Below are 24269 nucleotides of genomic sequence, written 5' to 3'. Positions count from 1 at the left end.
ATTTCCTCATACCTCATTCTGCACAAGCAAAGTGAGGGGCACTTTGCAGCCTTGGGTGGCACTAGAATGAGTGCCAAATATCTTCCACCTGCTATAAACTGAATTTTTGATTGGAGAAAACCACATCGTAACAATTTTCATAAGAAACTGGAGGACTCTCAACAGCTTTTAAGCTCATTTCAAAATACTGGGGAGTACCTAAGGAATGCAGAAAAATAACTCAAATCTTTCAGGTTCTATCAAAGCCATGGGAATCAGAAGTTCAGGTCAGACGTACACACACACACACACACACACACACACCCTCTCTAGATAACTAAGGACTAAAGTTAATTATTTAAGTTCATTCTTGCCAACAATTGGGCAGTAGACATTATTATGTCCATTTTAAAGATCATTAAAGTGAAGCAGTAAAATGAAGCAATTTGCTACATGACCTATATTTTTGGGAAGTGCTGAAATAGGAACTCCGCTCCATCTCTTAACTACTACACTGCCACACTGCACCTCTTCGCCTCTGTCTCTATAATATTCCTGCCAATCTAGACTTGAATTACTTGTTTGATCATGAACTCAGCCCATCGAACGAACCCTCAGATATTTCTATTCGAGTTGTCTGCTTTGTGTAATGAATTTAAAGTTGCCTTTCTACAATTCCTGGTTGTTGATCCTAGATCTGGCCTGGGGCCTTACTGAATAAGTGCAATCCCTCTTCCAAGTGACAGGCTTTTGAATATTTAAAGCTGGCAATCATGTCACCTGAAGCCTTCTTTCTTATGGGCAAATATTCCCAGATCCTTTAACCATCTCTCTTAGAACATGGTCTTACTTTCTTGATTGCTTCCTATTTTATGTGTTCCTCTTAAAATGTGATTCATAATCTTTAAAATTAAAGATTCAGCTGTCAACTGATGAATGGATAAAGAAATTGTGGTTTATATACACAATGGAATTCTACGTGGCAATGAGAAAGAATGAAATATGGCCCTTTGTAGCAACGTGGATGGAACTGGAGAGTGTGATGCTAAGTGAAATAAGCCATACAGAGAAAGACAGATACCATATGGTTTCACTCTTATGTGGATCCTGAGAAACTTAACAGGAACCCATGGGGGAGGGGAAGGAAAAAAAAAAAAAGAGGTTAGAGTGCGAGAGAGCCAAAGCATAAGAGACTGTTAAAAACTGAGAACTGAGGGTTGATGGGGGGTGGGAGGGAGGAGAGGGTGGGTGATGGGTATTGAGGAGGGTACCTTTTGGGATGAGCACTGGGTGTTGTATGGAAACCAATTTGTCAATAAATTTCATATAAAAAAAATTAAAGATTCAGCTGTCATCTGGCCTCACATAGAAGACCAGAAATCTCACCATCCTCAATCAATTAATGCAGCAACGGTTAAAATCTCCATACCAACCCCATGTTTTGAGACCTACACCTTATGGGCACCCAACATTGTGTCAAAGTCACCCAACCCTCACACACAGTGCCAAATCTGTAACAAGGCTCTCCTAAAAATGTGAAGCAAATCCTATAGAAATTAATCAGAGCACCCAATGGGACTCTATAGTTTGAAACTTAATCTATTTAAATGTCCTGCCTCTCTCCTCAAAGCTTCATGGCCCAAGGTTACCCTATCTCTAAGGGGTTCATAAATCCTTAAGTGCCTGCCACACACCCAGTCACTCTTCCAGGAAAGTGGTCCCAAGTGGCTTTTCTTGCCAGACTTGTCATTACTGTTAATAAGGTACAATCACCCATCACCCTCGCCATCGCTGAGGAGATCATTGAGGGAGAGGTGCTTGAGCTCAAGTGCTCTATGGTCTGGTTACCTGTGAAGCAGCTATTGTAAACTACAGCAAAAAGCCCATGTTCCTTATCAAATAATGCCGAAACTACCTCACCATATATTTTCTTTGGAAAAGATTTAAGAATGTTAGTCTCCAAGTACCTATCTGTGAGAAATATGTTTGTTTTCATTTCTGAACTTTATTTCTACTGCCAGTCTCCATATTCCTGGAGGTTTAATCTTAAGCATTGAGGGGTCCCTCTCCTTTGGAAGGGGTCACCTCTAATTTGGGGCAGTTTTATGGGTGTTCAGGCATTGCTGGGGAGAGGACATCAGTCTGGGTGGTTAACCTCACAGGAATCTGTTAAACTCTCTCTCTGCTTAGGTCCCTCCTGGTCTCCAAGCACTGATTCACTTGCCTTTGGGATATGTCATCTCCATCTCGGGCCACAGGCTTTCTCCTGGCTAACTTCCGAAGCACTTGTGGTCATTCTTTGTACCTGTGCCACAGAGAACTACAGGGAACTCAGGAGAGCTGTTTATATCTCTTTCCTTATTCGTGTTCTCCCCAAAAGATCTGGGATAGTCTGTTCACACACACCCTCTCAGATTCCCTCTGAATCCCTATGGTTTTGAAATACAAAAATCAAGGAAAGACTTTCTCTTTCTGATGGACCATCATTTTCTTGAGACATTAAGCTCAGCCTCTCCTTTCCATTACATAATAAAAGAAAGAAATGCTGGGGGGGGGTGGGATTTAATTGCTATTGCAAAAAGCAGTAGTCTTCTGCAGTTATAAATTGAGGGCACACAGGAAGTTGAGAAGAGCAATCCAACTCAATGGCTGCCTCAAGTGAGAATGGAAGCAGTCTTCTGGTTCTATTACTAACCTTGTTTCATAGGTGATCAAACTGAGGTGTGTTCAAATTCACATACTTACTAAATAGGAGAGCCAGGAAATGAATTCCATAAATGTGACCCCAGAGCAGAGTTTTTAAGCACTTTTGTGACAAGGAAAGGCTTCAGGAAGAAAAGACATAATGAAGGGCCCTAGGGAACTGTTATGAAGAAACAGAAAATGTGTAGTGCCACAAGAGTGTATAATGACTGAGGAGGGAAGAATGGCAGGGCTCTGATCTAATTAAAAGCATAAGAAGAGATCTCTCTGAAGAAGTGATATTTGAGCTGAGATCTGAAAAATTATATAAGACCTAATTACTCACAGGAAGCAAGAATTGCACATGCAAAGGACCTGAGGCAATACCGATCGCTGCCTCATGTGAGAGAAGACCAAAATGCCTGGAAGGGAGAGAGTACGAGGGAGATTGGTGAACGATAAGGCTAGAAATAGAAGCAGAAGTCACTTCTAGTTAAGTCTTCCAAACTATGTTACTGGTTGTTACTGGAAATGGCCATCCCACAGAAAGAGCCTCAGTTCTGAGCACACATTGTCTCTTCAAGCATTATTCATTGTAGATGAATTAACAAGATTTCAAACTCACAAGATATAGAAAATGTTTGGTCCAATTTGGCCTAGGTATCCCTTGTTATCCAATCAGCAGAGTCACAGAGTGGCTAAGTCAATCAGTATGAGGAAGATGGTGAGGTCTACTATAAACAAATGCCTGTATCAGACTAGACTCCTGCCTTGACCAGCATCTCTGAAACAACAGGATTCCCAGACGAACTTGGGTTTACCTTAGTCAGTGGGTTTTATTGTAAAGATAAACTGGGACATTAAGAAAAACCTGACATTCATTCAGAAAACATTAGCTTCAGTGAGCCACTGAACACAGCAGAAGTCATGTGATCTGCAGCAGCAGGCATCCAATTTGGATGCTCTGCCATTAAGGCCTTTCTTTCTCTTTCTCTCTTTTCTTTTTCTTTCTTTCTTTCTTTCTTTCTTTCTTTCTTTCTTTCTTTCTTTCTTCCTTCCTTCCTTCCTTCCTTCCTTCCTTCCTTCCTTCCTTCCTTCCTTCCTTTCCTTCCTTCCTTCCTTTCTTTCAAGTTTATGTATTTATTTGGGGAGAGAGTGTGCCAGCAAAGTTAGAGGGGCAGAGGGAGAGAAAGAATCCCAAGCAGGCTCCACACTGTCAGCACAGAGCCCAGCGCAGGGCTGGAACTCACAAATTGTGAGATCATGACCTGAGCTGAAATCAAGAGCCAGACACTTAACCGACTGAGCCACCCAGGCTCATTAAGGTTTCTTAGCAAGTCTCAGGCTCTGCTTCTTCTCCTATTATTATGACTTAATGCATTTTGTTATCTTCTGTTCCAATTCCCCAGGAACAAGGACCTGATTGAGTTGAACAGTCCCCTCTAGTATACGGCTGGCAACTCTGTTGAAGAGGAAGCTTCCCCGAGGCATCGCATTTCCAGGGATTACCCAAAAGGGATGCCATCTCCAGTGCCATTTCTTCTGCAATCGGCTTAGGGTGGCACAGTGCCGCGGGTGATGTACAAAACCTTTGTGTAAGATAGTTACTGCCACAAAGAGGCTGGAACCAGCCACACATATGTTCGGTTTAATTTGCACAACACTGGTTCCCAGAGGTGTTTTGTTTTTGTTTTTGTTTTTGTTCTTTAACTTAACATCCAACCAACATTTTTGAATAAGAGTTCATGTGAAAATACAGATTTCCAATTTCCTTTGAAAAGTTGGAATATCAGTAAACAGTGGCCACAGTCAACAGATACTGAGTAGTGATGGGCCTATTTATTTATTTATTTATTTATTTATTTATTTATTTATTTATTTATGAGAGAGAGTAAGCATGTGTGCATGTGAACAGGGGAGGGGCAGAGGGAGAGAGAGAATCTTAAGTAGGCCCTATGAAGGACTCGATTCACGACCCTGGGATCACAACCTGGGCTGAAATCAAGTGTGAGATGCTCAACTGACTGAGCCACCCCAGGTACCCTGTGACTGACCCCTTTAAAAGGCCCCTGGGTGGTCTAGTTCAGCATAGCCCCAGAGTCTCTCTACTTCAACTAGCTTCACTCATTCACTTACATGTCTGATTCCTGTAGGCATTGGAGTTGGCAAACACTAAAGTAAGTGGTTAGGGGCACCTTGGTGGCTCAGTTGGTTAAGCATCCAACTCTTGATTTCAGCTTGGGTCATGATCACAGCATTCATGAGTTGGAACCCCACAGTGGGCTCTGTGCTGACAGTGTGGAACCTTCTTGGAATTCTCTCTCTCCTTCTCTGCCCTTACATTGTCTGCTTGTATGCTCTCTCTGTATCTCCCTCAAAAATAAATTAAAAAAAAAAAAAAGAGTCACTGACTCTAGAACTGTCATAATCTCAAGTTCAGAAACTGTGCCTAGTAAAATTCCATTGCTTTGGGTGCCCCCTGGAACAACTTTGAGATAGTCTCTGAACACACTTAGCCAGTGTCCCTGCAAGCTACTGCCTTTGTGCAAGGGATCCTTTACCATAATAGCCTAACTGGACTTAGCCTAAGCATGAAAAAGAGGGATAAGGATACAGGAATGGTTCCTAGGCATTGGACCCATCCTATCCCACATCTTAGGTCATTCTTCTCTGCCCTAATAATGCCAGTTACAAAACACAGTAGTAATAGGCTCTCCTTGCCAACCTACATGTTCCTTCTGGTTATCAGATAACCCAGAGGGGTGGATGCCTCATGCTGGTAAAATGGGCACTTGTACTCTAAACTAGCACGTGCATGCTTTGGTCTTGAGATGCTACATCTTGTGATAAAAACACATTTTACAGGCCAACTGGTGTCCACCTTCCTGGCAACTATGTGACCTTGGGCAAATTACTTAATCTTTTTCAGCTTCAATTTCTTCATCCACATACTTATGCCCCAATAAATATTCTGAGGATTAAATGCAACATAAGACTTCACTTCCTTCTTCATCCATTTAGGGTACAAAATAACTTCAACTACAGTAAAACCTTGGACTGCGAGTAACTTGTTCTGGGAGTGTTCTGCCAGACAAGCAAACATTTCTAATACATTTTAACTTGATAAACGAGTGATGTCTTGCAATATGAGTAGCAGGTGACACTGAACGTCACATGATCACAACTGAGCCAGTGGTTCTTGAAATTTGCTTTGATATACGAGTGCTTTGGATTACAAGCATGTTTCCAGGATGAATTGTGCTTGCAAACCAAGGTTTTACTGTAATTTGAATATTCAAATTAAATTAGCCTGTCTAGTTCCAGCTCTCACCTTTTCCTTGTAAGTTTCTTCTAGGTCCCCGCTCCTCTGTGGGCCTCCCCCAGTCACAGTATTTAGCTCTGGTTTTGCAAAGAGAAGCTATTCGGTCTTACAGGGGGCTGGATAATTTCAACGCGGCTGCAGCTGTCACTGTTTCAGGGTGAATTCCATCTGGCCTCCTTGGCGGATTCACTACCAAAGCATCCCACTGTGCTGCCACATGCCTCTGAGCACCAGACCCATGAGCCCGGGAGGGGCCCAGCTCAATGCAGCTGCTGTGGTCAGCAGGCATGTGCCATCGGTGCAAAAAAAAAAAAAAAAAAAAAAACAAAAAAACTTTTGTGAGGACAGGAGGTCCCTCTCCCCTGGAAGTGTGTGCTGCTAAGGAAGCTTCATCTGCCTATCCTACCTCTTACATCAGCTCCCATGTTACAGACCGTTACCAGCTGCTTCTGCAGACACACACTGTCAGCCACTCTCTCAAAGCGTACCTCCAACCTAGCATGGCCGAGTTAGAGCTCAGCAGCACACTGTGACAGAGCCTTTCTCTTCCATGACTTCTTAAAGTCCCGGAGGTACCTGAAACTAAAGAAAGAGACCCTCCCTCTCATGTGCTCAAGTCTATCTCCTACAACCAGATGAGTTTGTATCATCCATGGGAAAACCACACAAACACGTAAAGACCATGGCACAGCGTGGATGCTCCTCTTTGCCTCTCCTTATGATCACAGACACTTTGTGCCCCTCTTAGTGCTACACATTTTACAACACCACGTGACTGAGGGGACAGGCTAAAACAGCGGCTGTATGACTGCTCAAGTTCATGTTTCATGGCAATTATTTAGGAGAGGTGTTGCTATGGCATCCTGCCCTAAGGAAATGGTGACACAGGGGAAGTAAGTATACCAGAGGTGGAGCAGAGGAGTCGTGGTTAACAGCATGAATGCAGGGGACAGATCAGCTAAGGCTGAGTCCCACTTGTGCTCCTCCTTGGACCCTGTGACTCTGGGCAAGTCCTTAATCTCCCTATGCTTCAGTTTCCTCATCTGTAAAATGACACTGTCATGAAGACTGAATAAATGCATATATGTAAAACACTTAGAACCATCCTTAATATCTAAAAAGTGCTAAATAAGTTACTAGTTTTTAAATTTGGAGGCCTCTTGCCATCCCACTTCTTCCAGCCCTAGCTCCCATATAGTTTCCATCGAGAAGTACCAACATGGTACCTTTGAAAGTTAGAAGGAGGGGGCTTCAGATTCTGTCACCAGCTGGGAAGACATGGCTCCCCAGATTGTATGTAGGCACTCCTCGTTTTTACTTTCCACCAAAGACATAAATAAGCTGTATCTGTCTATATTTTTTAAATGTCTTTGCTGCTTGTTAATAAGAAGGGATGTTTTATGATTGTTGAAGGTGAAGAGGCCCCAAATAGTATCACCCTTCTTTCTGATCTAAGGTGAGAATCCACTGAAAGTCAGAGAAAAATCAGGTAGATGAAGGAAAAAAATGCTAGATTTAATACTGATAAAGCTGGTGCTGAAATGTTAGGTATGCAGAGACACAGAATTTCCTTACACTAAACCCCAGAATTAGACAGACCCAGTCACAGGCAGCTCTGGGACAGGGCCTTTGCTGCTAAGATGACATCATGGCCCAAAAGAGATAAGAAAATTGTGATTTTTTTCTTCCAGCAATCAGTTCCCAAAGACAAGAAAGCTATGCAATGCTCAGTTTCTCTTCCATAACCACCAATAAAATGTCACCCCTCCATCCCCAAGTGGAGTGTCTAAGGGACATAAAAAAAAAAAGACACTAATTGATGCCCTTCTGTGTGGAAACATGGACAGGAAATAATGTTCCTCCTAATGATGACATTTATGTATGACTCCAACCATGGGAGTTCAGCCAGATTATTGAATCTTGCTGAATTTCATGACACTTTTCATGACACAAACAGCTTCCAGGTTGCTGCTTGTTTGTGAGAACATTTCCCCTCTGAATCAGTCAGAGGCTTCCCAGTTTTCACAAACCCTCTTGAAGGCCAGAGTTGCCCAAGCCCTTGCCTTTGGCCCTCTTCTGACTCTAGGTAGACTTTTTAGAGGACCTTAAAATTGTGAGTGGTTTCAACTAAGCATTTTTATTTCTTGTCCCCAAATTTCTTTCTGCTAGGTGCCAGACTCATAGAACCTGCATCCTAGAATCTCATCTTCCTACCCTCTCTGCTCCTCAACAGAGGCTGCCCCTTTATCTCTGCATCTCCAGGCGTCAAGACATTGACACATAGTAGACACTCAAAAAAGAAAGAACAGAGACAGGTGATTGAGAGAAAGGGAGCAATAAAGAAAGAAAGGAGGGATGCAGAGAGGAGAAAAAGGTAGGAGACTGAAAAAGGAAGCAAGGAACTTCAAAGACCATTATTTTCACTGGTAATGTAAATCTGTGTATTTAGGCTTGTTTCTAATATGCAATAGCTTTCTGAACTTGGGACAGTTCCTTGAACTATCTTAACTTCTATTTTCTCATTATAAAAATGGGATTATTCAGTATATTGTTATTTCAATGTATTGGTTTGAGAATTAATCATGCTAGCACCTGGGTCTAGTCCATGTAATAAACACTCAAGAAATGTCAGTTAAATGTAGGTGTAAGGTATGAATTTTAAATCACCAATGTTTGGCCACCTGGTTGAGGTTTTTACAGGCTCCACCGGACTTTACCTCAATCTTGAAAACCCTGAAATTAACTAAGATACATGGATTAGGTCCATAACAGTGGCCACAGAGAGGTATTTTCCTTAGGGTTTCCTATAAAACCGCATCAAATACATGAGTGTGGGCTGGCTCCAATCTCTCCAAGTGGTGGGGCAGCCACTCACTCGCTACACAGTCAATCGAGTACTGGAGCAGCACAACACTTATCTGAAATTTTGGTAATTATAAAAGGAGACATGCCGTCTTAAATTGCTTCTGGAAACACAGCAGCACAACACAGGATGATAGAGTTTGCCTCAAAATAGCTGCCCAAACAGTTTCCCTTTCAGGGTTGGAAAAAAAAAAATTAACTTCCTGACCTGAATTCCTCATTAAAATTCTTTGCAATTGAATGAATTCCAGAATCTGTTCCATTACTGTGAATCTTGGATGCCAAGACCTGGAATTTGGATTGGAGAGAGGGAAGGATATAACTAGCATCAAGCATCCAGGCTCCTGCGTTGGCTTCTTGGCCTGGAAACCAGCTTGGTGGGGAGTGAGAGGCCCTAAGTAGTGTATGTTTCAAAATAGCCAAAGGTGTAACTCCCAGAAGTCACTTTAAAGAGAATATTAGCTCTTGCAGGACAAGACTGTCTTTAGTATTTTTGAATCCTCATTTAATACCAACCCTCGTTCCTGACTTCCTGACACATCATAGGTGAAAGGGCTCATTGTCTGATAAAAGCATGAAAGAAAACTCAAGTGAAGTGAACTGTGAGGAAACAAGTGAATGAACAGCTGACTGAATTAATAAATGATGAGAGAATCAAGAGAATTCGATAAAATTGCTTCTCAAAGTGCCTGAAGACAGAGACGCGTCTAGGCCTTGGGTTTACAAATTCAGGAACTACACGTACCTGGAGTAAAGAGTTGATGAGGTTCTCAGAGTTTTAACCCATTTAATCTGATCCATAAATCAGCAACTAATTCATCAGAGTGTCAAACTGCTAATTTATTATGAGAAATCTTAACATAAAAAAGTGCTTAGCCCAATTTCTGACTCACAGTAGGCACACAACATTGTATGTTGTATAACAACATGTATAACAGTCAACTCAACAAACACTTAGCGAGTACACAGTGTGAGCCAGGTGCTCGACTTAGCATGGGGAGACAGTGAGCAAATGTATCATGTGGTGTCATCGTCAATGGGAAAGTTTGTGTGGGGAAACTTTACAAAAATGGAAAAGGTTGCATACAGAATCAGAGAAAATAGAATTTGATGATCTTAATGGACAGTTTCACCTAACTATGATGGGTTTAAATTTACACTTTCTTACTCTTTTTGATCTAGTATGTCACTTTAAGGAGACCTGGCATCAGGTACTCGGATCATGAATATAATATTTCATCCTGAGTTTGCTTTTTTTCCGGGAATCTCTTTAGCTTCAAACAGAGTGATACACATATTCTCCTTATTTTCTTAATGTCTGCATCCTCCAAAACATTGCACAGTGCTTGGCATTTACTGGACATCCAGCAGTTTATGAAAAAATGACAAAAAAGTGGCCATATAATCAGGGCCAGAGTAATCCATACACTCATATGTGTGGAAGGATTTATAAGGCTAACAGCACTGTTGAAATCTCAACTGTTATTAAACTGGAGAAAAATCAGGCATAGAGTTACTGAAACCAGACAAAGGCAAAGAGGGACTAGAATGAGTTGTGACTCACTAAGAAATGAAATAGTAAATAAGACAATATATATGCCCCTCTATGTATATCAATATCAGTTTCCACATGTGTACTAGTTTGCTAGGGCTGCTCGAACCACATAGTTCAACCTGGGAGACTTACACAACAGAAAGTTATTGTCTCACAGCTCCAGAGGCTAGAAATTGAAAATCAAGGTGACAGCAGGGCTGGTTCCTTCTGAGGGTTGTGTGGGCAGAACTGTTCCATGCCTCTCCCCAGCTTCTGGGGGTTCGATGGCAGTCTCTGGTGTTCTGTGGCTTGTAGAAGAAGCACCCCAATCTCTGGCTTCATCTTCACATGGTATTCTCCCTATGTGTCTGTTTCTGACTCCAATTTCCCAATCCCACCCCGCACCTTTTTTTTAGAGCAAGCAAGTGCTAGAGCAGGGAGAAGGACAAAGGGAGGGAGAGAGGAGAGGGAGGGAGGGAGGGAGGGAGGGAGGGAGGGAGAGAGAGAGAGAGAGAGAGAGAGAGAGAGAGAGAGAGAATCCCAAGCAGTCTCCATGCTCAGCACGGAGCCTGATGCAGAGCTCCATCCCATGACTCTGGGATCACAACCTGAGCCAAAATCAAGAGTCAGACCTTCAACCGACTGAGCCACCTAGGCACCTCCCAATTTCCTCTTTTCATAAGGACACTAGTCACATTGGATTAGGACCCACTTTAATGACTTCATTTTAACTTGATTCACTCTGTAAAGATTGATTTTCCAAAATAAGGTCACATTCCAAAGCACTGGGGGGATTGGGACCTCAAGATACCTTTTTTCAGAGGATACAATTCAACCCATAACAGTATATCGGTCATTCATAGAAGAGTGCTGTACAAGTACTCAAGAAATTGTTAACAGTGATAATCCCTGAGGAGTTAGACTATGAGATCAGGGGATTTTTAGTTTTTGCTTTCTACCCTTCAATACTATTTGAAAATTTAGTCATGAACATATACTCTTTTCCTGATTAAAATTTAAAGTACTATTGAGGCATCTAGCTGGCTCAGCCAGCAGAGCATGTGACTCTTGATCTTGGGATTGTGACTTCAAGCCCTAAGTTGAGTATAGACATTGCTTTAAAAAAATAATAATTTGATTTGATTGATTTAAAAAAATCATTAATGCCTAATTGAGGCTTTCTTCATTCTGTTATTGGAAATAGGCAACAGAGCATTTAAGAGGAAATATATAGCTATCCCAAGCATTTTGTGTTTTAAATAAATACTTCAGGATTTGGACAAGTGGAAGGAAATCTAGATTCTGTTTCCAGTGAACACAGTGCTTTACTAAGCCGTATATAATCAAGCTTGTGCACTATCTGGACCTGGACTCATTTAATCCCATTTTGGACACAATGCCCAGTATGTTTTTGGCGTTCAACCTGGGCAAAAGGCAGTATCTGTGACCCATTTTTGAGTCACTACAGCTTATTGGCTAATACCAAACAACATCTCTTCTGTTCTTAAAAAGTGGATTAATGTGGAATTTGCTGTCTCTGCTCTGATCCCTTAAAAGGGCTATGATTACAGAGCCAAGCAAGGCCATCTGAGGCGGAGGCTCATTCCTGCTGCATGTACACTTGGCAGTTTTCTCTGAGTGGTTCCCCTGTGCCATGCCTCTAAGGCCGCAAGTGTGCATCCCGTGGGGCCTGGCCAAGGAACCCGAGTGCTTGCCTTTCATCAGTGCATTCAAGGCCAACACCACACAAAATTTATTTCAGCTGTCTCACAGCTCAGCTCTTGCTTCTACAGAGAGAAGAACTGGCTAATGGAAAACTTTGATTTCAGTGTCAGTACGAGACTGTTCTGAAAGAGGAGGCTTTCTAACGTAAAATTAGAATCTATTTAATTCATTGGTCAGTCGGTAACTTTTATTTTCTTTAATATTTCGTTGAATGGGGTGTCTCGGTGGCTCAGTTGGCTGAGTGTCCGACTTTAGCTCAGGTCATCATCTCACAGTCTGTGGGTTCAAGCCCCGTGTCGGTCTCTGTGCTGACAGCTCAGAGCCTAGAGCCTGCTTGGGATTCTGTGTCTCCCTCTCTCTCTGCCCCTCCCCTGCTCATGCTCTGTCTCTCTCTCTCTCTTTCTCTCAAAAATAAGCAAACCTTAAAAAAAATTAAAAAATATATATTTTTCTGAGTATCTGGCATTGGAGCAGCATGTAAGTGCAGTGATTATTAACATGGGCCTTGGAATCAGAAAGGCTTGGTCTGAGTACTGACTCTGTCAGATATTTAAGGTTGAACCATATGATTCAGTCACCCTGAAATATAAGTCAAGGTAGTAAGTGGGCACATTCTCTCTAGCATAGCAAAACCAGATTATTAGTTCATAAGAAATGGGTTCAGTGGTATGTTAATAGGAATAAAACTAATTTCTCACGAAGAATGATAAAAATTTTTCTACATGCAAATTTTGCTCACCAAATGTTGTCAAGGACCAGGCTTTTTCTATCCTCTTATCCCACCATCCATATCACATGATTTTCATCTTCGTGGTGACAAGATGTGCTGCACCTCCAGCTATCACACCTAGTTCCAAGCAGAAAGGAGAGCCAATGGCCTTCTACCTAGCAGAAGCCCTTCCCCTCAAATTTAAACTTAAATATCATTGGTCAGAATAGTATCACATCACCATTGCCTGGCTGGATTGTAGTTAGGAAAATCGAATACTTAGTCCTCTAGTCTCTGTACTGAAGGAAAGCAAAAGAGAGGCATTTGAGAATCAGTATTGAGTGAGCCAATCCTTAACCAAGGCAGGGATAGGGAAAGATAACACTAGTTAATGAGCTATTTATTTGTAAGGTATTATTATTTCCACAGGAAGATGAGCAAATTGGATTCAGGGAAGCTACAACAATTGCCCAAAATGTTGAGGTAGGATTCAAGCCTGAATCATTCTGTCTCCAAAGTTTTTGTTCTTGGTAAGAACTTTGCTTGTTTTAGACATGAATCTGGAGTTTTCCTTTAAGCATCTTGGGCCAGAACAATGTTCTCTATTAAGATGTAGAATTAACAATCATGTCTGCAATTGGCAAGATACCTCCTTGCCTGGCACTAGGACACAGCAGAATTGGCAATTTTGTTGACTGTTCAAGGTAGAGGCTTGCAGATCCTACCAGCCATTCTAGCTACCGCTTTCTCAACATGGTGCGCAAAACTACGTCTATTGTGTAGACAACGACAAGGTGTCCAACTTGATTTAAGTACCAGCACTGGTCTCCAAACTCTTATAATGGATTCTATTAACATGCTAGTAGGACTTTTGCATTCATTTTATTTTAATCTATAAGCAGAAGGGTGTTTAAACCATTATCTCAGAATGCAGAAAGATCTGTGTCTCAGAACTTCTACAAAAAGGTGACCAACAGGCACTTAGAAACTGTGGGTGATAAAGAAGTTAGTGATGAGCCAGGTGAGAAGGATTTGAGTTGGCTTCCTGATTATCATGTGATTTGGGGCACCTGGTGGCTCAGTCGGTTAAGCATCCAACTTCGGCTCAGGTCATGATCTCTCAGTCTGTGAGTTCGAGTCCCATGTCGGGCTCTGTGCTGACAGCTTGGAGCCTGGAGCCTGTTTTGGATTCTGTGTCTCCCTCTCTCTCTGCCCCTCCCCCACTGACACCTCTGTGTCTGTCTCTCTCTCTCTCTCAAAAAAAAATTAAATAAATAAACATTAAATTTTTTTTTAATAAATAAACTGAGTAAACTAGGGCACAAAGAATATGAGGAGCAAACTGTCAGATAAAAAATAAAGCATAAGTGCAAGCATCTGCATGTCGTTCAGGAGACAAGGTCTGCTTTTGCCAGCGCCTGGCGATTTAGATGGAAAGTTTATCTTCACACTGTGTTGCCTAATAGTTAGGACTAGGTTCCATGGAATGTAGAGGCGCATCATTTTAAGAAAACACCTACCTTCAGAAGTCTCGACGTCACCACACAAGGTGAGCCATGGACAAAAGCACAGCACGGGTCCTTGGGAAAGGAAACCAGACTGTACGGCATGTAGAAGAAGGTGTGTAGCTGCAGTCCTGGGAATGCAAGTAACAGAATCAGAGAACTGGCTTTGGAAATTGACCCATAGTACATGATTCATTCCTTTTACACACTTCATCGGTCGCCTACTAAGTTAATCATTGTAACCTACTTGGAATAACTCGATCACAGACTAAGGGAGACAGTGGCCTGCTTTAGAATGAAGGTCCATTTGGGACAGCTGGATGGCTCAATGGGTTAAACATCACTGACTCTCGGTTTAGCCTCAGGTCACGATTTTGTGCTGAGACTGAGCCCTCCACTGGGCTCCACGCTCAGAGTGTGAAGCCTGCTTGGAATTCTCTCCCTCTCTCTTGTCTCTCACTGCACCTCCCCCACTCATGCTCTCTCTTTCTCTCTGTCAAAATAAATAAGTAAACTTAAAAAAAAAGGATGAGGGTCCATTTAAATTAGCCACTATCTCACTTGTTGAGAGCAAATCTGTCTTATCACCCTTCCTAGGAATAAGAAGAAAATGAGCCCATTATGACTGTACATGAAAAACTACCTCCAACTATGACTTCAAAGGTTTTGAAGTCTTAACAGGCAAGAACCTTTTGTTAAATAATCAAACAATTAAGAGATACCTGAGAATTACACAGGGCTTATCCCAAAATAAGCAAAAGGTATTAGTCAGCTATGCAGTTATCCAATTATTTATTCAACATGGTCTGTAAAGTAACCGAATGTGTACAAAATGAACTTTTGGAGACACCAGTGGTTATGGGGCATGAACTGGTAACCAATTTCCCTTATCACTTTTGTGTATTGAGCATTTATGTGAACCCGGCACCGACTGTAGCTGCACACCTTCTTCCACATGACTTCTTGTGCCCCAGCACTCATCTTCCCTAGTAGCAAGTTTTGTATTATATATAAATAGTTTCCCACACTGCATTCTATGTTCTCTGAGGGCTGAGATTGTTTCCTATTCACCTGTGTATACTCAGAAGTTAACACCAAGCCTGGCATATAGTAGATTCTCAATTCACTTTTGAATACATGAATATATAAACTCATTTCTCTATTGAAGGTAAAATTCATAACTGGTTAGGAAAAGAACATATCAGAGATATACAACTCTTCTTAAATTGCTTTAATAAAAATACAAAACAAGTGGGTGAATCATTTTACTTGAAACCTTCTGCCCTATTCTTGGAAAAAACAACAGTAAGAGCCTTTCATGTATTTACATGACGATGAAAACAGGGTCTTATGGTCAATCCATGTTGCTATAAACGAAGAGTGGGTGGCTTAAAGCACATTTTACTTCCCACAGTTCTAGAGGCTGGAAGGTTTGAGATCAAGGTGTCAACAGATCCAGGGTCTGGTGAAGGCAGTCTTCTTGGTTCACAGACAGACATCTTCCCACTGTGCCCTCACACAGCAGAGAGCAGGAAGGGGGGTACATGCTCTCTTGTGCCTTCTTATCAGGGCATTAATCCCATTCACGATAGGGCTCCATTCTCATCATGTAATTATCTCCTAAAATCGTCACTTCCTAATGCCATCATATTGGAGGTTAGGATTTCAACATATACATTGTGGGTGGACAAAATCAGTCCACAGCAAGTTGTTTTCTAAGGTGAAGTCTTGAATAGTAGCTTTGTTCCTAAGTGTCAACAACTCTCACAATGTATGGGACCAAGTCCGTGATATCGTGTTCCATCATTTTACTGCCTACTTGTTAGGTTTATATGCATGTTAGACACGCAGGCACTGAGAGCTAGTAATTTGGTGTTATTTCAAATGAGTGTTCAATACTTTAGTTGGTCAGGGAGAAACAAATTTTTCTCTAAATAAAATTTATACTAAAATAGATTCACTTACTAGTTCAAATTCACTTTCCAAAGCATTGAAATAATTTGGCAAAATTATTTTCTTTTCTCTGAAGTTCTTGTTTCTCTTTTATTTCCTTGTGATACTTAATAAACAAGAAATCTTCTTGGGAGGCATATTTATGTGTGCAAAATTTAGATAATAAAACAAATTCTGGAACACAGCATTGTATCATGCATTATTCATTTTTCGAATTTTAACAGACTTTCAGCTGTGCCTGGACATGTGAGTCACAACACTCAACAGAGACGGGTGGGTGATAACGAGGAGGACTTTTCTCTTTTCCACTTGAGGAAGCTCTCTGCTTTGGCAAGAGAAGGACTAATTAAACCTCACAAGTAATGTGTGGTAGAAACCTAAGACACCATAACAATGACTTATTCTAAGCATGCTTTACCTTCCCTGACCCCTAGCCCCCGAATAGACTCTAAGATGCTGCTTTTTTGAGCATGCCCCTTTAATTTAATTAAGACCTCAGAGAGATCTAAGGCAGCCCCACTTAATAAAACACTAGGGCCTCAAAGGTATTTAAGAATGTCATCCCACAGCAGTGTCAAGCAGAGCCTAAAGGAAAGAAGATGTTACAAAGACATCTGTAGATGCGGCTTTTGTCCAATGAGCTGAACCCCAACAAGATTCCCAGGAGATTCACAGAGTTTTTAAGAATAATGAATTGGCAGAAATAGTACCAGTTTGGATTGAAAGAAGCAGACATAGACAAAATGAAAAGAGGTCTTTAGAAACCCTGAGGACATTACAAACCTAGAAACATGACCACCTCTCACGAGCAAAAGAAAGATAACTCAGAGGGTAGAAACAAGGGCCTAGAAAGTGGAGCCAAGAGGCACGAAGGATTGTTCTCAAGTATTTAGTCCTATTCAAGGAACTACCACCTTGTGCTGGCTGAATTTCACAACTGCTGTGAGTTTACGACTCCTCTATACCTCCTATTCATTACTCCTTGTTTGGAACAGAAGCATTTATAGCAACTATCCTATGGGAGTCCCATCACTGAATGTTGGGTGTGCATGGAGAAGATAACTTGTCTCACTTCATAGATCTTCGGCTTCAGAGGAACTGTATTCAAAGAAATGCTCTTAAGGAACACCCTAAAAGCCACATTAACACCTGGACCATCTAAGATAAGCTCTAGACTCTGAGCTGACCCTATAATAGGATGAGACTTTTTGAGGCCCCCCAAAATAGGTGAGTATATTTTGCATGAGTGAGGGTTATGAGTCACTAGAAACCAGAGGGAAGACTAGTTGTCAAGCTTCAACAAATGATTCTTACCTTCTGGTATTCATGAAGTTATGTAATCCTTTCCAAATTGAATAAGGCTGGCTTATAACCGGCCAATAACCAGTTCTTTCTTAATTCACTCATTTTTTTCATTGCACATGGAGCACACACATAGTTCAGAGGATACACTATATGTTAGGCCACAAAACAGATCTCAATGGACTTTAGTTGTTTGTTTGTTTGTTTTTTTAATTTGAGAGAGAGAGAAAGAGAGCACACGAGTGGGGGAGAAGGGCAGAGGGAGTGAAAGAGAATCTTCATGCTAAGCATGCAGCCCAACGCAGGACTCCATCTCACTACCCTGGGATCATGACCTGAGCGGAAATCAAGAGTCAAATGCTCAACTGACTAAGCCACCCGGCACTCCAAATCTCAATAAATTTTAAAAGATTGAAATAGTATGAAGTATCTTTTCATTGACAGTGAATAAAATCATAAATTAATAACAGAAGGAAATCTGGAAAATTAACACACATGTGGAAATTAAACAACATGTTCTTAAGCAACCAAAGATTCAAAGGAAAAATGAAAGGTAAATAAGAAAACACTTTCAGATGTAAGAAAATGAAAACACAACATACCAAAACTTATGGGATACAGTGAAAGCAGTGCTCAAAAGGAAATTTATAGCTATAAATGACTACATTAAAAAAGATCTAAAATCAACAACCTAACCTTCTACCTTAAGGAACTAGAAAAAAATAGCAAAGTGAAGACAAGGCAAGTAGAAGGAAGGAAATAATAAAGAATAGAGAAAAACAAAATAGAGAATCAACAAAACCAGAATTCAATTTTTTCACAAAATCAACAAGATTGATTAACCTCAACCCAGGACTAGAAGGGAACTCCCTCAACCTGACAAAGGGTGTCTATGAAAAATTCACAGCTATCATACTAAACATTAGAAACTTTACACCTAAAATCAGAAACAAGATAAGGATGTCCACTTTTCCCCACTTCTATTAAACATTTTACTAGCACTTTGAGCCAAGAAAATTGTGGAAAGGAGGAAGGAAGGAAAAAAGGAACAGAGTTAAAGAGTACCGAAGTTGGAAAGGGAGAAGTAAATCTTTAGATGACATGATCTTATATATAGAAAACCCAGAGACTCCACAAGGAAGCTATTAGTTACTCATAATCCAGTTCAAGAAAGTTGCAAGACATGTCAACATACAAAATCCATTTTATTTCTACACATTAGAAAATGAACAGTCCAAAAATTAAAGAAAATAATTCTAGCATCAAAATAAATAAAATACTTAGGCCTAAATGTAACTAAGGAGGTGTAAAAGGTATTCCTTGGAAACTCACTCCAAAACATTGTTGAAAGAAGTTTAAAAACACCTAAATAAATGGAAAGATGTTCTGTGTTCATGGATTGGAAAACTTGGTATTGTTAAGATATTAACATCATCAAAAGTGATCAAAGAGTCAAGGGAATTCCTACCAAAATTCCAACTGTCTTTTTGTAGAAATTAACAAGCTGAATCTAAAATTCATATGGTAATGTGAGGGACCTGAATAGCCAAAAGAAAGTTGAAAAAAGAAGCAAAGTTGAAAGACTCAAATTTCCCAGTTTCAACATTTACTTCAAAGCTATGGTAGTCCAAACAGTGTGTTACTGGTATCAGAATAGACATAGAGATCAAGGGAAAAGAATTAAGAGTCCAGGAATAAACCCATACATCTGTAGTCCACTGATTTTTTTTTTTTTTTTTGACAGGGACACCAAGACATTCAATAGGAAAATAATAGTCTTTTCAACAAATAATGCTCAGACAACCCGATAGCCACGGGCCCCAGGAATGAAGTGGGACCTCTACCACATACCACATATAAAACTTAACTCAAAGTAGATTAAAGACCTAAATTTAAGAGCTAAAACTCTTAGAGGAAACATAAGGTTAAATATTTATGATCTTAGATTAAATATGACACCCAAGGCATAAGCAACAAAAGAAAAAAACATAAAATTTTTAACAGGGGTGTTTAGACTACTTTGCTGTGATTTTAGCATTTTAAATGCCATTTGGTTTTCTAGAATTGCCAGGCTTCAGCACGAGAAAGTATATCAAGTATGCTAACACTAATACATTGGAAGCATAAACATGCTACTTCTTAGTTTGTAACATTGCCTTAGGTTTGTGCCCTATACACACAGGAATTATGATAAATTCTGTTTTGCCTTATTTCTCATTTTTTTTTAAATGTTTATTTGTTTATTTAGGTAGAGAACAGGAGAGAGAGCTTGCACGTGCAAGCAGGGGAGGGGCAGAGAGAAGGGGAGAGAGAGAATCCCCAGCAGGCTCTGCGCTGTCAGCACAGAGCCCAACGTGGGGCTCCATCCTACAAACCGTGAGATCACAACCTGAGCCAAAACCAAGAGTCTGACGCTCAACCGCCTGAGCCACCCAGGTACCCCTGCCTTGTTTCTCATTTAACAACTATATTAGTGGGGGGGGGGGATCAATAGGGAAGGAAGGAATTATTTAGACCAGCATTCCATAGGAACAAGAGCTGAAAAAGAATATTAACCTATTCAGTGCCTCTAAAGAGAACAGGATTGGAGATGAAAACATAGAACATATGCCCTCAAGATTCCCTAATAGGAAAATGAACAAATAAAGGAATAGGGTGCTGATACTGCACATGGGGGCTGTACAAAGTGTTACTGGACCAGAGTGCCTCCTTAGCTAGGGAGAAAGTTGAAGGGAGACAGAGATTAGAGGAGCCTCCACAGAGGAGGTGATACCAGAGCTTAATTTTGAGAGATGACCTGGATTTCTCTGAACGCAATAGACATTGTAAGAATACCACAGACAGAAGAATACATGGGCAACACATACAGTCAAAGGAAACAAGATGTCAAATTCTTGGAAGTGCGGCAAGTTCAGAGGGACTGGAGTGCATACAGTAGAGAGCTGAGCCGTGGAAGTACAGAAGCAGAAAGAGGCCATATAAAGCTCATTGCATTTTTTTTTTTGTTCCAGGAATAATGAGATCCATAAATTCATTAGGAAGAGGCCTAAATACATATTCACCCTTTTATCCAATTATCCCATTTCTGACCCTTTATTCCACAAAAAAATAATCTAAAACAAAGACACTGTGTGCATGAAAATGTTTATTTTGCCTTTAATGATAAATGCAAAAAAAAAAAAGCAAACAAACACCTATAATCAACTTAAAAGCCTAGGGAGAGGCAGAGTTACTTAAAAAGTACTCCAATGCAATTATATGTAACTATTTAAAAAGTGAGAGAGAGGACTGTAGAATGTAGAAAATATAACACAATGTTAAATGGAAGAAAGCAGGTGCAACAGTATATATAGTATGATTGTAAATATGTAAAAATGCCTCTGTCCCAGATATGGTAGGTTTAAGACGACAGTGGCCAGTTTCAAAATCGGCCAAGCAGCCTCATGAGAAAAGTGATATCTGTGCCTACTTAATTATGTGTAATTAGTAATGCAATTAATAATATGCACCATCACTCATCATCCCTTCCATTCTCAAGAAGGTCCCAGAAAGCACATGAACTATATATATGGTCATCCTCTTCATGGAAGAAACTTTACCCTGAGGAAAGAGAGGATGAAGGGCCCATTAGCTCTGACAACAATTATGACTCATTAGAGCAGGGAAATGGTAATTTTGAGCACGGAGAAGGTAAACTTCTCAAATTCCTTTGGTCTTACAACTCACTCCATCCCTCAAATGGTTGAGGCTATTACACAAAATAAATTAAAAATTAAAGAGTAAAAATGTCTCTAATAAATTAAGATCACAAGGAAAGTTATGCTGTAGCTATAACAGAGCATAATACAAGACCATGCAAGGAATGTTTCCCCCATTCCTGCAAAGAATACTGGAGCAAGGAACAGGGACGCCCAAGGCTACCTCACCTGAATCAGAAAACCAGCACAGAACATCTGAGATCAGATTACAAGAGAGGTGAAGGAGTCGGGGCAAAAGCAAATTGATGCTCAGGGATGCACAAGTTTTTGTTTGCACTTGTGTCTTTGTTTTAATGTGGATCTGTGGAAAAGGACAAGAAAGTGATGCAGTCACCTTAAAAAGCAGTTGTTTTAAGGTAAGGGGATCATAAGTGTGCTTTTTACCTTTATCTAAAAATCCTCAGAGTTAATAATTTGTGACTTTCTGATAACAATACTTTTACATGAGATATTACTGGTTGTATCAGGGCACAATCAGAGAAGTAGAACCACCAGGGTATAATAAACAGGAGTGCTTCTGCACATGTGTATACGCACGCATACATATATACGTACACATTTGTTATAAGGATCTGACCTTACACAATTGTGGGAGCTGGTTAAGCAGTCACTGTAGGGCTGTTGTCTTCATGTCTAATGCTGGAGTTTGACATCCACAGGGCAGCCAATGAGGAAGGGAAGATGAATGTAAGGTAGGGTCAAGCAGGATCAGGTTGGAACCCACAAGCCTCAGATGGAGCCCAGGAGGGCAGACTGAAATTCATGTCAGTTTTTGTCCGCATGTGTGTTGTACAGCAGCTGAGGCCCTTGCTCAGAGTTAAACAGGAACTGCAGACCCGAGTGTTGGAGAAATTGAAGGAAGATCCGGGGGAAGGGGGAATCCTTACAGCATCGCTCCTGCCTCATGCCAAACAGGTGAGCCAGCAGTCAGCGACAATATGCATGAGCTACAAAATGGCAGCTGCGAAATTCCATCACAGTGGTCCCTAAACCTATCGCCTTAGCCCTTTTCCTTGAATAAAGCCTTTCTTACAATGACTTTTGAGTATTTTTTTCTTTAACAGGAATTGATGATATAAAGACATTGAAACCATAGAAAACCAGGCTTGAGTGCAGAAATCAAGAGAACAATGCCCATAATTACGGCACAGAACCAGTTCAGAGAGGAAATTACAGTTGCTGCTTCTAAACTCTACCCACTGTAGGGGTGCCCGGGTGGCTCAGTCAGTTGAGTGACTGACTTCGGCTCAGGTCATGATCTTGTGGTCCGTGAGTTCGAGCCCCGTGTCGGGCTCTGTGCTGACAGCTCAGAGCCTGGAGCCTGCTTCAGATTTGGTGTCTCCCTCTCTCTCTGCTCCTCCTCTGCTCACACGCTGTCTCTCTCTCAAAAATAAATAAAGACTTAAAAAAAAATTTAATACTACCCACTGTACTCTGCACTGCTAATACCACTGACCCCTGACACTGGAACCCTCCCAATAGTTCTCCTGTCTCTACTGTTCAGGGATAGTCTTGCTTCCACTGCTGCTGAAAAACAGCTTCCCTGTGATCCCCATTTTTTCAGGTCACTAACTTTCATTGCAAGTCTTCCAAGAATGCGTGTGATCAGAGAAGACATCCATGCCCACTCACCTCTTAGCTGCAGAAGAGGCCGGGGAAATGATTATCTAGTATCCTTCTGAGTCTCATAAGTCAGAATGCATACATAGGGTGGATTTCTGAAGATGGGCAGACCAAAAGAATGACAACATCCACTAGACATATCAAGCCAGTTGGTCTGAGGATTGTCGCTGACAGTGAATGTGTAGAGCTTTGCAAATACCTGGCTATAACTACGGAGCATCTGCTGCTTGCCTAGCAGGATGTTAAGTCCTTTGTTGGGTCAAAAGAAGCCAGGGTCCCTCTGCTCCAAGAAATTACATTCCACCTCCAAAATGGTCAAGAACTGACCTTCCCAAGAGGCCAATCCTTTTATCGCTGCCCAGTGTCAGGGAGAGCAAACTCTGCCTTTGGTTTCAGAAGACCTCATTACTGTTATTGAAAAGAACATTTTGGACAGAGATAAACAAAGGAATGTTTCCACTTTCTTGTTTGGAAAGCTATTTAGAGAAGAGGGAAGAGAGTGAGCAAGCGTTGATGGCGGTGTGATGGATGACAAAAGCTTCTCTCCATGCTGCAATGGCCCAGAAAAGGCAACAGCCACACACGTAATGCTCGTTACTGCTAATGGGAGTTGGGTCTGGCATCCAGAGAAGAACATGCCCTTGGAGCTGTACTTCCCTCTGTGGACAAATTGACATTGAGAGAACCTTTGTCATAAATAATCCCTGCCATTCAAAAGAACATTTAGCCCATTTCTGCACAGGGAAGACAAAAGAGTCACTGAAGTTTCACAGGCTCTGGGAGCTCTCTCTTCAGGAAGACTAACAAAGGCACAATGGGCTTCTGAACTGCAATGATGGATAAGAAGGGGTTCTGCATTGCTGGGGCTTGGAATGGCCGTAGAATATACATAATGCCCAATATCTAGGTGCAAAATTCAATTAGTGTTCCCAGAAACTGTACTCTACTGCTTTGTGTAGCATTTCTTAAAATTCAGACAAGTAAAATAAATAAAAAAGAAAAGAATAAAAAACAAGACACTGTCCCAGTCCATTCAACCAAACACCCTCTCCCTGGAAGAGTATTTAAAGGTATATCATGAATAGCAATGTTGGCCCATGTTACATAAATAATAAATGAGTGAAGGAAGGAAGATTAATTATTAGACTCAATAGCCAGCTTCATTGAACCTCTGTGCCTGTCACCCATTTCTAAGAATCAGGGGAGTTCAGTTTACATTCTGAAAGACTTGAATATCAGTTACCTAAACTCTCCTCAAGCCTCAACAGCCAGCTTCATTGAACTTCATTGAACTAAGTATTCGGTTTTGAGGGAA

The 24269-nt window shown here is 41.0% G+C and overlaps 1 protein-coding gene across 7 annotated transcripts in view; it reads right to left on the bottom strand.

Annotated features, from left to right (window-relative positions):
• Positions 1–24269, bottom strand: part of LOC111558559 — a 471686-nt gene that overhangs the window by 439649 nt on the left and 7768 nt on the right. For all 7 annotated transcript variants that reach the window (XM_045049535.1, XM_045049536.1, XR_006592166.1 and 4 more), the window contains exon 2: positions 14334–14449. In XM_045049535.1, coding sequence (XP_044905470.1) covers positions 14334–14449 — 116 coding nt within the window. The remainder of the gene's footprint in view (positions 1–14333; positions 14450–24269) is intronic.

The sequence above is a fragment of the Felis catus genome, chromosome F2, assembly GCF_018350175.1.
Source record: "Felis catus isolate Fca126 chromosome F2, F.catus_Fca126_mat1.0, whole genome shotgun sequence".
NCBI classification, from domain to species: domain Eukaryota; kingdom Metazoa; phylum Chordata; class Mammalia; order Carnivora; family Felidae; genus Felis; species Felis catus.
Note: the sequence above shows the minus strand (reverse complement) of the source record. Positions and strands in the feature narration are given on the sequence as shown.